The 14,344-nt window shown below is 39.7% G+C and overlaps 1 protein-coding gene across 2 annotated transcripts in view; it reads right to left on the bottom strand.

Moving 5' to 3' along the window:
* The window catches only part of SRGAP1 (SLIT-ROBO Rho GTPase activating protein 1), a 267,456-nt gene that overhangs the window by 109,858 nt on the left and 143,254 nt on the right, over positions 1–14,344 (bottom strand). For both annotated transcript variants that reach the window (XM_037063067.1, XM_037063068.1), the window contains exon 4: positions 8,030–8,092. In XM_037063067.1, coding sequence (XP_036918962.1) covers positions 8,030–8,092 — 63 coding nt within the window. The remainder of the gene's footprint in view (positions 1–8,029; positions 8,093–14,344) is intronic.

Raw genomic sequence — 14,344 nt, 5'->3', positions numbered from 1 at the left:
AAACTATTCTGATGATTCAGAAGGCTTTCAGGGATGATGCAATGAGGGTAATGCAAATGAAAGTGTGGCACAAATGCTTCAAAAATGGCCAAGAATCTGTTGAAAGTGATTCACCTTTTAGAAGTCCTGCAACAACCAGAAACCTGAGAATGTTGAACGTGTACAGGCTACAATGAACAAAGATCAGTGACTGACAGTGCAAGAACTAGAAGCTGATCTGGGGATTCCCAAAACTGCTGTGTCTGAGATTTTGATGTAAAACCTTGGTATGAAATTGTTGTGGCAAAATTCATTCCATGGCTTCTGCTAACAGAGCAGAAGGAACAATGTGCTGCAACTGTTAGTAACTTCATTAAAAAAACCACTACCAAAGAACCAGATTTCCTCAAGAAGGTCATAACCAAAGATGAATGGTAGGTCTACATGAACAGCTATAGTCCGGAAATGAAAGCTCAGTTGTCCCAATGGAAGTCACCTGGTTCTCTGTGCCCAAAGAAGACACAGCAAAGTCACAGCAAGATCAAGACCACATTAACTGTGTTTTTGATTGGGAAGGTTTTGTTCATCACAAGTACATCCATGCAGGCTGAACAACTAATAAGGAGTACTACCTCAATGTGCTTTGTTGGTTGGGAGATGCAGTACAACAAAAATGGTCACAGCTACGGGCAACTGGTGAGTGGCAGCATCATCACAACAAAGTACCTGGTAATGTAGCATTATCACATCTCCTGCCGAGATTTTGGTCAAAACAGCAAATCTCCCAGGTGACTCAGCTCTAGTACAGCCCAGATTTCGTGCCAAGTGACTTCTGGCTTTTCCTAAAACTAAAATCACCTTTGAAAGAGAAGAGATTTCAGACTGTCGATGAGATTCAGGAAAATACAATGGGGCAGCTGATCGTGATTTGAACAAAGGATTTTGCAGAGTGTTTTGAACAGTGGAAGTTGGGAGAACTGTGTGAGGTCCCAAGGTGCCTACTTTGAAGGTACTAAGACGTCATTGTCCTATGTACAATGTTTCTTGTATCTTCAATAAATATCTGTATTTTTCATATTGTCTGGATACTTTCTGGATAGACCTCATAAATATCCTTTGAGAAGGATTCTTGATATGAAACATTCTCTAGAAATTTTTTGTTTTTACTAAACTATACTTTCTAACACTTTCTTTTTCATATCTAAGCCAAATGAAATTTTTTTTGGTTCATACTGTTCGCTTATTTTAAAAGACAGTCTTATTTGTAGTTCATAAGCACCAATCATAACTAATTCTCAAATCTCTAAGAGAAAATGAAAATTCTAAGCAGGAGCTGGGGAGCACTCGGCTTCATTAATTAGCAGGAGGTCCTAAATGACATCTACATATAAAGTTTTTATCAAACAGTTGTCCTCACAGAACCTTGCAATGGAAATTTTATTAATCCCAATCATTTTGGTAGGAAAATAAAGCCAGGTTAAATTAGCTAACCTAGTTTCCAACGTCAGCCTTTGTCAACACCATGATTAGAATTCAGAAGCTGGCCTCGAGCTACCTAATCCCAACACCTCTCTGTCTTTCCATCTAAGTGTCCAGTAATAAAACCAGGGCAAGGATGTACAGAGATGCTTCATCAGCCTGAGATCTCTAGAGCGCTTTAAAAAAGAAGTTCTCCAGGTGGCATCACAGACAATGTGGTATTCCAGAGGAGTTTTCAGTTTGGGAGTTGTTTCATATCCCTTCTGCCTTATTTCTCTTTGTTCAGTGTTTTAAGACCCAGACCTCTTTGTAGTCCACCTCAAAGGAGTGTATTTTCATTTTCACAGAAATATGTATTTCAAATACTTAAAATGCCCTTGAGCTAAAGTAGATTCTTAACCAAAAATAAAAATTAAAAACTTCTTTGAGGCTCAGTGAAAAATCTTCTGATAGGAGGTGGCAAGTATCTTGGGGTCTTTGGGAATGGCTTTTCAACCTCGCCTCGGGCATGTTTCTGTGTCACAGAAGAATGCATTAGTTCCCAGTTCTCGGGAGGCTCACAAAGCCAGCCAAAAAAGCTTTCTTCAGCAGTCCTCTGAGACGAAGTTTTCAAGGAAGGACTTGAAATAATAAACAGTGTTTTCCCTCCCACCCCTCTAAAAAATAATTGGCTTTTTATTCTAACATTTTAAAGAGATAGGTGTTTCAAAGATACATAAAGGCCAGAGAGAATATCTGTGTGCATTCAGCAACCATGTTTCCCAAATGACTTCTGTACAAGATGCTCAACAGCCTCTGGCTTTGTACTAGGACAGCTTCTGCTCTCTAGGTACTGACATCTGGTAGGCAAATCAGAGCTAGAGCTCAGAAGGGAAAGTCAAGGTGAATGGAGTATCCAGTAATTGAGTCTCAGCAGTAACCACTGTGCACGAATACACAGCTAAGCAGGTGGTATTGACACATAAAACACTAACGCTAACTGAGGGACTGTGTTCAAGAGGCACCCCAATTGAACATATCCTAATACAAAAGCTGAATGTACAAAGCCATTTTGCTTTGCCCATACTGTAACCCCTAACAATAGTCTGGAAAGCTCAACCATGTTTTCATGAGTGTCGACTGGGGCATGCAGTTTAAGAATTTTGCCCATGAGTTTTAGCTGTGAGATCTGGTTCCGCCCTTCCTCCCTCAGCCTGCCTTGCACATCCTTCCCTAAAGCAGCTGTCCAGTAGGGAATTGATGGGCCCCAGGGCAGGACCTGGGTTTAGATTTTAGATTTACTGCCTGTGTGATCCTGAGCTAATTATTCTGGATCCCAGCTCCCATGTGTTAACACTAGGATTAGAAATACCTCCCCCATAGGGCTGCTGCAAGAAGGGAATGAGGATAATGTGTTTGAGTCCCGGTAAGGGGTAGATAAATCTTCATTTTCTCAGTTCTTTCCTCTTAATTTAATGGAACTTGAGGATGGATTACCTCTTGACTCTGGCTTAGCCATGTGTGTCCCTGACGTATAGACAGTGTGATAATCAATTACACATAATTAGCAATCAATTTCATGTGGACTTTATCATGTCATCTGTGTTACTCTCTATTAGAATTTGCTTACTGGTTTTTAAAATGCCAAACTTAATGCTGCAAGGCTAAGGCATTGTAAAGAAATATTAATATATGACAAATAATTATTTTTCTACTAAAATCCACCACTACCTTTTAAGATTTCAGTATTAGGAGATAGGCTTAACACTTTACACCACTGTTTGATGACAAACCCTGTGAAAGTGTGACGAAGGCAAACTTTGTTTGGAATGTTCCCTCCAACCTTTCCTGTCCCTGTGATCAACCCAATCACAGCGTGTTCACTTGTACTATTGCTTTGGTTTTCTTAGGGGAAGTTACTCTCCTGTTTCTTTTCACATAAAAGTGACATACACCCATTGTAAGGAACAACCATGCACATCATCTGTCATTACTGTTAATACCATCCTGTTCTCCACCTTTACTCTGAGAGGCAGAGACGAAGCTGCTTACCTTCCCCAACCCACTGACGATGACAGGATAGCACCAAGTGCTGACACTTATCAGGCACCCACGCACCTGACACTGTTCTGAATGCTTTACTTTCCCATTAACTCAGCTTTGTTTTTCCTTTTAGCACTTATACCTGCCGTACTATCCATTTGTGTACTGTCTGTTTCTCCTCACTAGAATACGAATACTTTGAGAGGAAGTACATGGTCTATTTTTATTCACAGCTATATTCCCCAGAACATCAAAAAGTGCCTGGCACAGTAGCAGGCATTCAAAAAACGTGTGTACAATAAACAGTCTTAGTGACAATGTGGGTGGGCCTCATCCAAACCATTGAGGGTCTGAAGGTCTGAAGAGAACAAAAGGGCTGAGTAAGGGAAAGTGCTCTCTCTGTGTTACTGTGTTTGAGGTGAGACATGGTCTTCTTGTGCTTTGGACTTGAACTCAGGCTAGAACTTACACCATTGGCTGTCCTGGTTCTTTCCTGGGCCTTCGGAATTGAATTGTAACTATAACCTGGCTCTCCAGCTTGTGACTGTATCCATGTCTTCCTCCCTCTCTCTCTGCATGTGTGTACATATCTATTCGTGTATCACATAAATATATTTCCATCCTATTGGTTCTGGAGAAGACAAACTAACACAGATGCCCACTTGGCTAAGTAATTTGAAATTCAAATACAAGTTTGCTGTCTGCCAGTTCATCATTTTTGTTTCTTAAAACACAGTACTTTCTGTTTTCTTAACCTTACTTTGATTCTCTTTCAAAAGTTAAACTCAAAAGAAGTTAATTAGTGGACTAAGAAAGGGAATCTGAGGATCTTACTTTACCCTTTTATTTTTTGTCCAATGAATTCCATGTAGTAGATCATTTAAATCAATATTTCTAAGAAGTCAGGTTGCCATCGAGCACATGTTCAATTTTTCACATATGCTTTTGTTAAAGAAACTAATGTCATTGACCCCAAAAAATACAAGTGAGTAGGTGATCAATTGTGTAAGTGCTTTGGGTTGTTAGGGAGGCATTAATATTTAGCGATTTTTGTTAGAAAATGTTTTTCTGAAACTATGGCACAGAGATAAAATGACAGTAAAGGGCATGGGCTCCGGACCTGGACTTGAGCTCCCAACTCTACTACTTGCCTGGGGCAAGCCTCCCTGAGCCTTGGTTTCCTTTTCTATAAAGTGAGGATAATGATAGCAACTACCTCATAGAGGTACTATGAGGATTACATGAGATAATGCAAGTAATGTGCTTAGCAAAAGAACGAGCACATACAAAACAATAAGTATGCTACTGTGACAGGCATAGCTAGTTCCCTACAAATACCTCCCTTTCGCTCTCAAATTAACAGAATCCCCAATTTGTAACTGGTTAGCAATGAACTGGCCAGCTAACAGGCTGTAATTCCAGGCTTGCATGCAGCCTGGTGGTACCATGTTCTAAGTTCTGGCCAATGGGGCATAGATGAAAGTGTTATATAAAACTTCCAATAAGTCTCCTTCAGAGACAGGGGACCTACCCTTCTTTCTTTTCTCCACTTCGGAAATGCAGAAGTAATGGCTGCAGCTCTAGGAACCAACGTGAATTATAAAGACAGAGGTGACAACTAGGTTTCTCTGAATAGGGATTAGGAGGAGCCTGATCTTGGACGGCTTTATTGAAGCTCCATACCAGCCCTGGGCAGCCAATCTCTGAACTTCTTTTATGTGAGAGACACTATAAATCTCTATTTTGCTTATGTTTTTTTTTTTGAGCTCCTGTTACTCAAAGCCCAATTAATCCTAACTGCCGTGGCTGGCCCTTATGGTTTCAGAATCCAAGTGGATGCTTTAAACTATTATGAAGCCCTGTTTCTGCAAATAAAGGCAAGGATGAGGGAAAAAAATTAGAAAACCCTTCCTCCTCTTCCAAATGGCACTGTGATACCACCATCCTCTCCTCCCCGCCTTTATGCTCGATGCACAAAACCTGTACTCAACGAATCTGAAAAACTTGGTTCATACTAAGGTATAATGATCTCTTCTTATTCTTCCTGGGTGTTTATATTTTATTTAAGGCAAAGCTTTTTGATATAATGCTTGGAATAATCAATAGGCCTATGGGAGAAATATTTTTTGGAAAAGAAATCCACACAAAAGGCTGCTACCCACCACTGAGGTTGACTATAATTTAACACAAAAGTTCTCCATTGGTATAAGGAAGTTCAGGTTCTCAGAATGCTCACTTTCAACTCCCAAGGAATATCCAAGACTCCTTGGATAGGAATGAACACCTGTCTGAAGAGGGAATTAAATAGCAGCCTCCATCTCTCCCGAGGCTACTTACTTTATACCTGTGATTTCAGTAACCATTATTAAAATCATTAGTTGTACAAATTCTATGCATGACACAACCAGAAGGTTATTTGTTCAGGACAAGTCAATGGTTGAATACAAAATCTAAACTACATTCCCTCAACTTCTGGTTCACTGTTCAAACACTCCTTACATTTTCTCATTTTCTGAATGTGAACTGAGTATGTATAATGCGTAGATTTCATTTGAACAAGACATAATTTGTATATCTGAATTTAAAGTGTAAGAGAAACCAAATGTCACCTTTCAGTATAAAAGGTGTCTGTGTCTGTAATACAAAGGTGTTTTCCAGGCAAAATATGACCTCTGATCTCAGCTGAGCATGCTCTCTGGTTAAAAGTAAAAATTTTTTCCCAAGAACTCAAAGTGCGCTACAGGCTATCTAATTAAAAACTCATTGCTTGTCTCTTCTACTCTAATTCCTCAATTGATTCTGAGAGGTTAAGTGACTCTGACAGGGGTATTCAGGCTCTGGTGACTAGTTCCGGAGCCTGGCTCCTTCAGGCTTTCAGACTACTACTGCCGAGAGTTTTGAGGAAATAACAGCTTGCTTGATTCAACTACATGTACAGTCTGCTAAATATCTAAGTCCACTTGATAGGCTGAATCCTGGAAAAACTTCACTACACACACCTCTCACTGAGATAAAATTTTCATAACATTCTACTGATTTGTCACAGTCAACGACCAAGTTTATCTTTGTCACTATTGTTTTGGCTAGTACTACTAGTTTCAGACCCTAATCAACAGGCTTGTCTCTGATGCCATGACAACCACCAGACTCGTTTTTTAAACAATGCTCAGGCAAAGGGAACCGCAAGGGAAATGCCATGAAGCCATCATCTTAGAAGAGTCCAGTGGAAGATGACATACCGTTTCTGGACACCTCAGAGGCACAATGCTCATTTAACTTTTAAATTCTAAATCCAGGATTTCTAGAAATAGTTGATACCTTTGGTTGTCAAAAATTAATAAATCACAGGCTAATAAATGGCCTTTATAATAAAAAATTCTACTTCAGTAGATACTTTAAAAATGTGGATATGACCTTATAACATGAGGCTTTTGCATGTAAAGCTGAAAGTTTCTAAGGGAGGAACTAACACAAAAAATTGTCCATTAAGTTCATAAGTACATGCTACATAACAGTAAAAATGTATCACACGTACAAAAAATTGGGAAGTGAATTTTATAAGACTATCACAAATTTCATAGAAGTTTAAACTATGGGTTCTTTTAACTAGTCAGTGTCAATGGAGCATTGGAAACACTTTAATTCACAAAACTGCATTTTATAAATATTGATTTTTAGGAAAAAATGGGATTTGTAAATTGAGAAACATTTTAATACTAATTTTCAGGTTTAACTTGCCCATAAAGAAAAATTCAAATGATCTTGTGCAATGAAAATGCAAATATCTACAGTCAGAACAAATTAGTATTATTCATTTCTCATTATTTCTCTCTTATAAAATAAAAACTCATTCAATTCCTCCAAAACAAATTTGTGTTTAATAATATGATCATTAAATGTAAAAAATTTACCTAGGCACATGATTAATTCCAACTTACAGCCTCATTGGTTTTGGTTTTCTTAATAAAATAATTTCAAATTATTTAACTTCTTATGATTATATGCAGTAGCTGGAATAAAATTTAAATTCACAACAGCAAATTACTGACAAAAAAGGTACCACTCCCAAAAGTAATTTTAATAGAGTAAATCATTAACCAAACAGTTTAACTGAAATGCAGGCGGCGGGGCGGGAGTGGTAAGAAATTAAAGTACCAGAATAAAGCAACTCTAAATTTCTCAAATCTGAGGTGAGAATGGCTAATTTAAGAATGGCAACAATTTAAAATAAAATATTTAGAACTGAATGTAGGTACATATCACAGATAATCCAACCAATTAAAAACATGTCATATTAGAACATCTAATGATGTAGTTTTTTAATGTGTGATAACTGCATATGCATATTTACTTGAATGCATTCTCTCCAAATTGGAGGGAGTGGAAAAAGAATATAATAGTATGCATCTATCCACTTTGTTCATCATTTCAACTGAACAAGCACCTGTCAGCCCCCTAGCCTGGAATGAGTTTTAATAACTGTAGTATTTCTACAAAGCATAATTCCAAACCAAAGATTCTTTCAAAAGAAGAAAGATTATGTGCTTACCGTGTACAGCTCATTAAGAACCTTCATTAAATCCTCATGAAGTTGGAATGCAATCTCTTTGCTCTGTAATTAAGAAGAAATTAAGAAAGAATATTTAAAAATGTAACAGGAACTTGTTTCTAAATTATTTACATCTTAAATTCACTGACCAAAAATAGAATAATATAATATATAACACAACAGAAGGCCAGCATGCCCTAATCTTTAACTAAACGGCCCTTTCCAAATACTAGAGATATGCACCAATGTTCACCCACCATAGGCAAAAAAGTGACTTAACAGTCTAAATGGCTCTCTCAACACCCAAATCAGACTATATCAAGAAGAGAAAAAGAGAGAAGCTCTAGCTGGTATGGCTCAGTGGACTGAGTTCAATTCCCACTCAGGGCACACGCCTGGGTTGCGGGCCAGGTCCCCAGTTGGGGGCATTCAAGAAGCAATGGATGGATGTATCCCTTGCACACTGATGTTTCTCTCCCTCTCTTTCTCACTCCCTTCGGCTCTCTCTAAAAGTAAATAAATAAAATCTTAAAAAAAAAAAGAAGAGAGAGAGAAAAAGTAAGTAGGGTGAAGCATCACGCTTGCTCAGAAGTTGAGTTGCAGAACTAAAGTCATTACAAGATGCAATCCTGCATCCTGTCTCCCATTTTGGTATTGTCACAAAGGAGTTTTTTGCAGGGTGATTCCCAAAAAACTAAGCTAGAATCCAAAAGGGAAATTAATTCTTACTGTTCAAAACAAGAATTAATTAGACTGGCTAATTAGACTTAATAATTTTAAGAAAGAACTCTCAAAGCAATGAATGAGGTAGAAAGGCCAGTTACAGTCCACATACTTTCACCTCTGTGTTTATTATAATTATTTTCATTAAGACAAAAAAGAGTTTTACTCTTCTACTTAGTTGGTAAACAACAGCATTTATAATAGTCTTCTCTAGGTTAATTCTGAGAGTTTCGCAGAAGAGTATCTGAATATTTTTTTCAGCCAAATCTATAAGCAATTGTAAAGAAAATCATATATCCATTTTTTTCCTGTTTTGGGTTCATTATGTACATCAGCTGCAGAGATTGGAAAAGAATGTGCAGAGGGACTTAATTTACAATTTGAGACACTAACAAGAACATTCACTGGTTCATTTACATGTATGCCACTAGACTGTCACTGTTAGGGGTAAGGGTCACATCTTTATCAGCTGTGACCCCAGTGTCCTTCGCCATGCTTGGGCACAAGGCCAGGATGAGGCAAGTGAAGCATGTGGGGTGTGGAATTTAAGAAGGCACTGGCCCTCACCCTGGTCCAGGGCATGCTTGGGCTTGTAGGAAGCTTCCGATCAACACTTGCTAAGCGAATCTGTAAACAAGCTGAACCACTGTGTTTGTGCAATAGCTGAAGTAGTTACTATATTTGCTGAAGGCCTGGCCCCTGGTGAGAAGGCAGAAAGAAAAGGCCCACAGACCTCTCCTAAGAAAAAAATTAGGGCTCTGATGGAACATAGTCCAGCTATGAACACAAGGCCACTGCATTGGGTCAGGCCTCCCTCCATAAAGGAAGCATGTGGTGAAGCGAAAATTCCTGTTAGACAGCACAGTGTGAGAAGACAATATCAGAGCACTACCTGAACTTTGAGAAATTCTAACTTGTTCATGATAAAAAATGCTGTTGTTCATCAAGCTTCAAAAGCTTCTGAAATCTCTAAATTGAAGTTAGAGATTTCATGTTTGCTTGGGTCCCTGTTATGTGAAGAGGTGGGCTAAGAATCACTCAAGAGTGAAAGCAAAGTCACAAGTGAGCAAATGAGGCCAAAGGAAACTCATTTTATTTCCCCTAAATCTTGGTTATTCTGACCGTATATATTACACTACAATCTCCTATGACTTCCGCTTGGTGTTATTTTGATATCAGATTTCATTCAACGATCCAGGCCACCAATTCAGAACTCTCTAATGGGATCAAAGGCCAGCAAGTAACTAACTGCTCAGCTGCCCACATTTCAGGTAGCGAATCCAAAATGAAAATATTTTTTGTCTAAGAGTTTAGAAAAAAACCAAAAACCCCTTAGGTCCAATTAGCCACAAGCCAAGAATATTAAGGATCTGATTAGAGATAGGTTTGGGTGCTGAGGGAACTCCAAGGTATCCTAGGTCAAATACTTTAGAACAAACCAGAAGATTCTTTGTATATTTTATTTTATTTATTTTCTCTAAAAATTTTAAAATATATTTTATTGATTGTGCTATTACAGTTGTCCCATTCCCTCCCTTCATTCCCCTCCACCCTGCACGCCCTCTCCCACCCACATTCCCCCCTTCTAGTTCATGTCCACGTGTCTTAATTTCTTTAGCTTTTACATTTCCCATACTATTCTTGCCCTCCGCTGAATATTTTCTACCTACCATCTATGCTACTTATCCCCTGTACCTCCTCCCCCACTCCCCTGTTGCTAACCCTCCATGTGATCTCCATTTCTATGGTTCTGTTGCTGTTCTAATTGTTTCCTTAGTTTGTTTTTATTTTTGTTTTAGATGTGGTTGTTAATAATTGTGAGTTTGCTGTCTTTTTACTGTATATGTTTTTTTATCTTCTTTTTCTTAGATAAGTCCCTTTAACATTTCATAAAATAAGGGCTTGGTGATGATGAACTCCTTTAACTTGACTTTATCTGAGAAGCACTTTATCTGTCCTTCCATTCTAAATGAAAGCTTTGCTGGATAGAGCAATCTTGGATGTAAGTCCTTGCATTTCATGACTTGGAATACTTCTTTCCAGTCCCTTCTTGCCTATAAGGTCTCTTTTGAGAAATCAGCTGACAGTCTGATGGGAACTCCTTTGTAGGTGACTATCCCCTTATCTCTTGCTGCTTCTAGGATTCTCTCCTTCATTTTCATCTTGGCTAATGTAATTATGATGTACCTTGGTGTGTTCCTCCTTGGATCCACCTTCTTTGGGTCTCTCTGAGCTTCCTGGATTTCCTGGAAGTCTATTTCCTTTGCCAGACTGGGGAAGTTCTCCTTTATTATTTGTTCAAATAAGTTTTCCACTTGTCGCTCTTCCCCTTCCCCTTCTGGTACCCCTATATTTTGGATGTTGGAATGTTTAAAGATGTCCTAGAGGTTCCTAAGCCTCTCCTCATTTTTTTGAATTCTTGTTTCTTTCTTCTTTTCTGTTTGGTTGTTTCTTTCTTCCTTCTGGTCCACTCCATTGATTTGAGTCCCAGTTTTCTTCCCATCACTATTGGTTCCTTGTGCATTTTCCTTCATTCCACTTAGCGTAGCCTTCACATTTTCATCTAATTTGTGACCAAATTCAAACAATTCTGTGAGCATCCTGATCACCAGTATTTTGAACTGCGCATCTGTTAGGCTGGCTATCTCTTGGTTGCTTAGTTTTATTATTTCTGGAGCTTTGATCTGTTCTTCAGTTTCAGCCATATTTTTGGTCCTGTTGTGCCTGTTACATACTGAAGGGTGGGGCCTTAGGTGTTCACCAGTGCAGGGCAACCCAAGTTGCTGGGTTGTGATGCTGTATGTGGGGGTAGAGTCTGAGAGGAAACAATAATGCTTTCTCCATTCTCTGTGGGATCTCAGTCCTCTCCGTCACTTCCCCCAAACAAACTGGGCCTTTCTAGTGTTGATTCCCACGTGAGTAGGCTTGTGTACATTCTAGGACCCTGTGGGTCTCTCCAACAAATTTTCCTGTGAGGCTGGGAGTCTTTCCCTGTGCCTCAACCCCCACATGCGTTTTCGATTGGTATTTTGAGGCTTTATTTCCCAGTGCTGGGACCCTGGGTTGCATGGTCTGTCTTACTCCCCAGTTATCTGAATGCAAATGTGGGACAGCCACCCAGTCAGCCAGCCAACTTGTGTGCTGTACCTCGCTTCACAATCGCCGCCTAGTTGGGTCTGCCTATTGCCACCCCCAACCTGGGGTCTGCCAACCACCACCTTTGTGCCCAGGGTCTGCCCGCTGCCATCTTGCATGCCTGGTGTCACCGTTTCTTGTGCCGTGACCCCTCTCCACTGGGCTGCCTGATTCCGTCCCACGTACCCATCTGGATGAATGTGTATATTTCAGCTCCTTGGCTGTCCGACTTCCACACAGTTTAATTTTCTGTCAGTTCTGGTTGTTATTTTGTTTCTAAATTTTTGTTGTCTTTATTTTGGTTGTGCGAGGAGGCACAGTGTGTCTACCTACTCCTCCATCTTGGCTGGAAGTCCTCTTTGTATATTTTAGATTTTACATGAATTCAGGCAATGAGGTGGAAGAAATGTATCACAAACTGTTTTGCCAAGCATACTCTTACATTTTTCTTTCACCTTTCCCCACACATCTTGAAATAAAAAAAAATTGCCTGGAAGGCGATGCAGTATAATCCTTAGAAGGACTCTGGAGTCATAATGCCTGGTTCTTAAGTCTCAAAGACCTTGGATTTCTTTGGGCCTCAGTTTCCAGATCCATCAAATGAACATTGTCCTTGTACCTATCTCATAGGGTTGATGAGAGCATTAATCAGACGGCACACACACAGCACTCAGAATGGTGCCTAGCACATAGTAAATATCCTGTAAATTTTGTAAGTACTTATTTTCCACCCTCCCCCACCCCAGACATTGTTTATAATGGCAATACCCTCGAGTGAGAAGGCCACATTGTATTTTTTTTTTCTTTTGGTCTCTGAACACTTAATTCCATTGACTTCCCCATAGGAAGTGCTTGGCAGATACAGGCTGATTTGATTTTGAAGTCCCTCGATACTGCTCTGCCTTTAGATCCCCCTCTGAGTGACTCCTGATTTGGAAGGGCCCCCAGTATTGAGTTCCAGACCTTGGGCATTTCTTACACCTCTATTTCCTTGCCATATTGTACACTAAAATTTACCTTTCTATGTTCCATTTTCATGAGGGTCCTACCATGAGTGGTACTAGATGCATTAATCCAACATCCACTAGCAAATGGATAAACCCAGAGTCGAATACCAAGTCTATTTCTAATGCTCTATTTATTGTCATTTTTATGTTTCAGATGCCTCAAGCCAGCATGATAACATATACACAACTCAGGAAAGAGACCTTTACAGAGCCAAACCCCAGTGGGAATTTCCGATTTGTAAAAAGCTGGGGAGGAGTTCCTTTCAGGTAGGTCCCCCAGCTATCCTCATGACCCATCACCAAGGTTCCTGCCTATTTGTTAGCTCTCAATCACAATCCAAACCCTCCAGGGTGCAGTAAATAACTTTGAAATCAACCTCACCTTCCTACCACCACCCCTTTTGTCTGCAAAAGTTGTTAAAGAACCAGACTGGGCCCTGAAGCTCTACTTCATGTGACTAAAGTGTGAAATATGAATCCACACACCCTTGCATCCACAGATACTTGGGCTGGACACAACATCACCCCGGGTTGAGTGCCGGGGTCATGGTCCCTTGTCCTTGGGCACAGAAAGAATGAAAGGATCATTTTATGCTGACCCACACCCCAACTTTAAGCATGTCTCTAATTGATTACTGTAACAGTGAAAAACAATCCTTCTTCTAAATGCTACTCTACACTCCCCCCTAGAGAAGCAACCTTAGACCGAAACCCGCCTGCCAGGCGCACAGCACACTGGCACACCGAACCAATGGACTGGAACCCTCTGGCTAGCAAATATCTGGATTGTCGAAAGTCCACCAAAATTCAGGAGGTTAAATATGCCTCTGGATTCTATTTCATTACAATTCGACAACAGTGAGAGTAGACCCTTGATCCTTGAACAAGAACTGCAGAGTAGGGAAAATGATAGGGGCATGAAGGAAAGAAAGCAATCAATGTTCTCTTTGTACAAGAGAATAAAGTAACTATGAAATGATATATGTCTGAAATAAGTATTTTCTATGTTACTTGAGATTTGCTGGTTAAATTTACTTTTGCACAGAAAGGAGATCCCCTTCAACAACTTCAGGTGTGGGGGTGAAAAAGGGAAGAGTTTTCCCCTCTCTTAATATAAGCCTTGTTCAAATTATGGTAAAACTTCTAATTCATTTCAATAGGATTCTGGGCTTCTGACCCAAAAGGAAAAAAACATGGTTAGAACTTGTTCTTCTTCTTTTTAAAAAAAAATATTTTATATATTTATTTTCAGAGAGAGAGGAAGAGAGGGAGAAAGAGAGGGAGAGAATCATCAGTGTGTGGTTGCCTCTTGTGTGCCTCCCATGGGGACCTGGCCCACAACCCAGGCGTGTTCCCTGACTGGGAGTCCAACTGGCAACCTTTTGGTTTGCAGGCTGGCACTCAATCCACTGAGCCACACAAGACAGGACTAAAACTTCTGTTCAGGTGA

This window comes from Sturnira hondurensis, unplaced genomic scaffold, assembly GCF_014824575.4.
Source record: "Sturnira hondurensis isolate 20B ecotype Veracruz unplaced genomic scaffold, ASM1482457v3 Scaffold0014384, whole genome shotgun sequence".
In the NCBI taxonomy this organism is placed as follows: domain Eukaryota; kingdom Metazoa; phylum Chordata; class Mammalia; order Chiroptera; family Phyllostomidae; genus Sturnira; species Sturnira hondurensis.
This window is presented reverse-complemented; position numbering and strand designations above follow the sequence as displayed.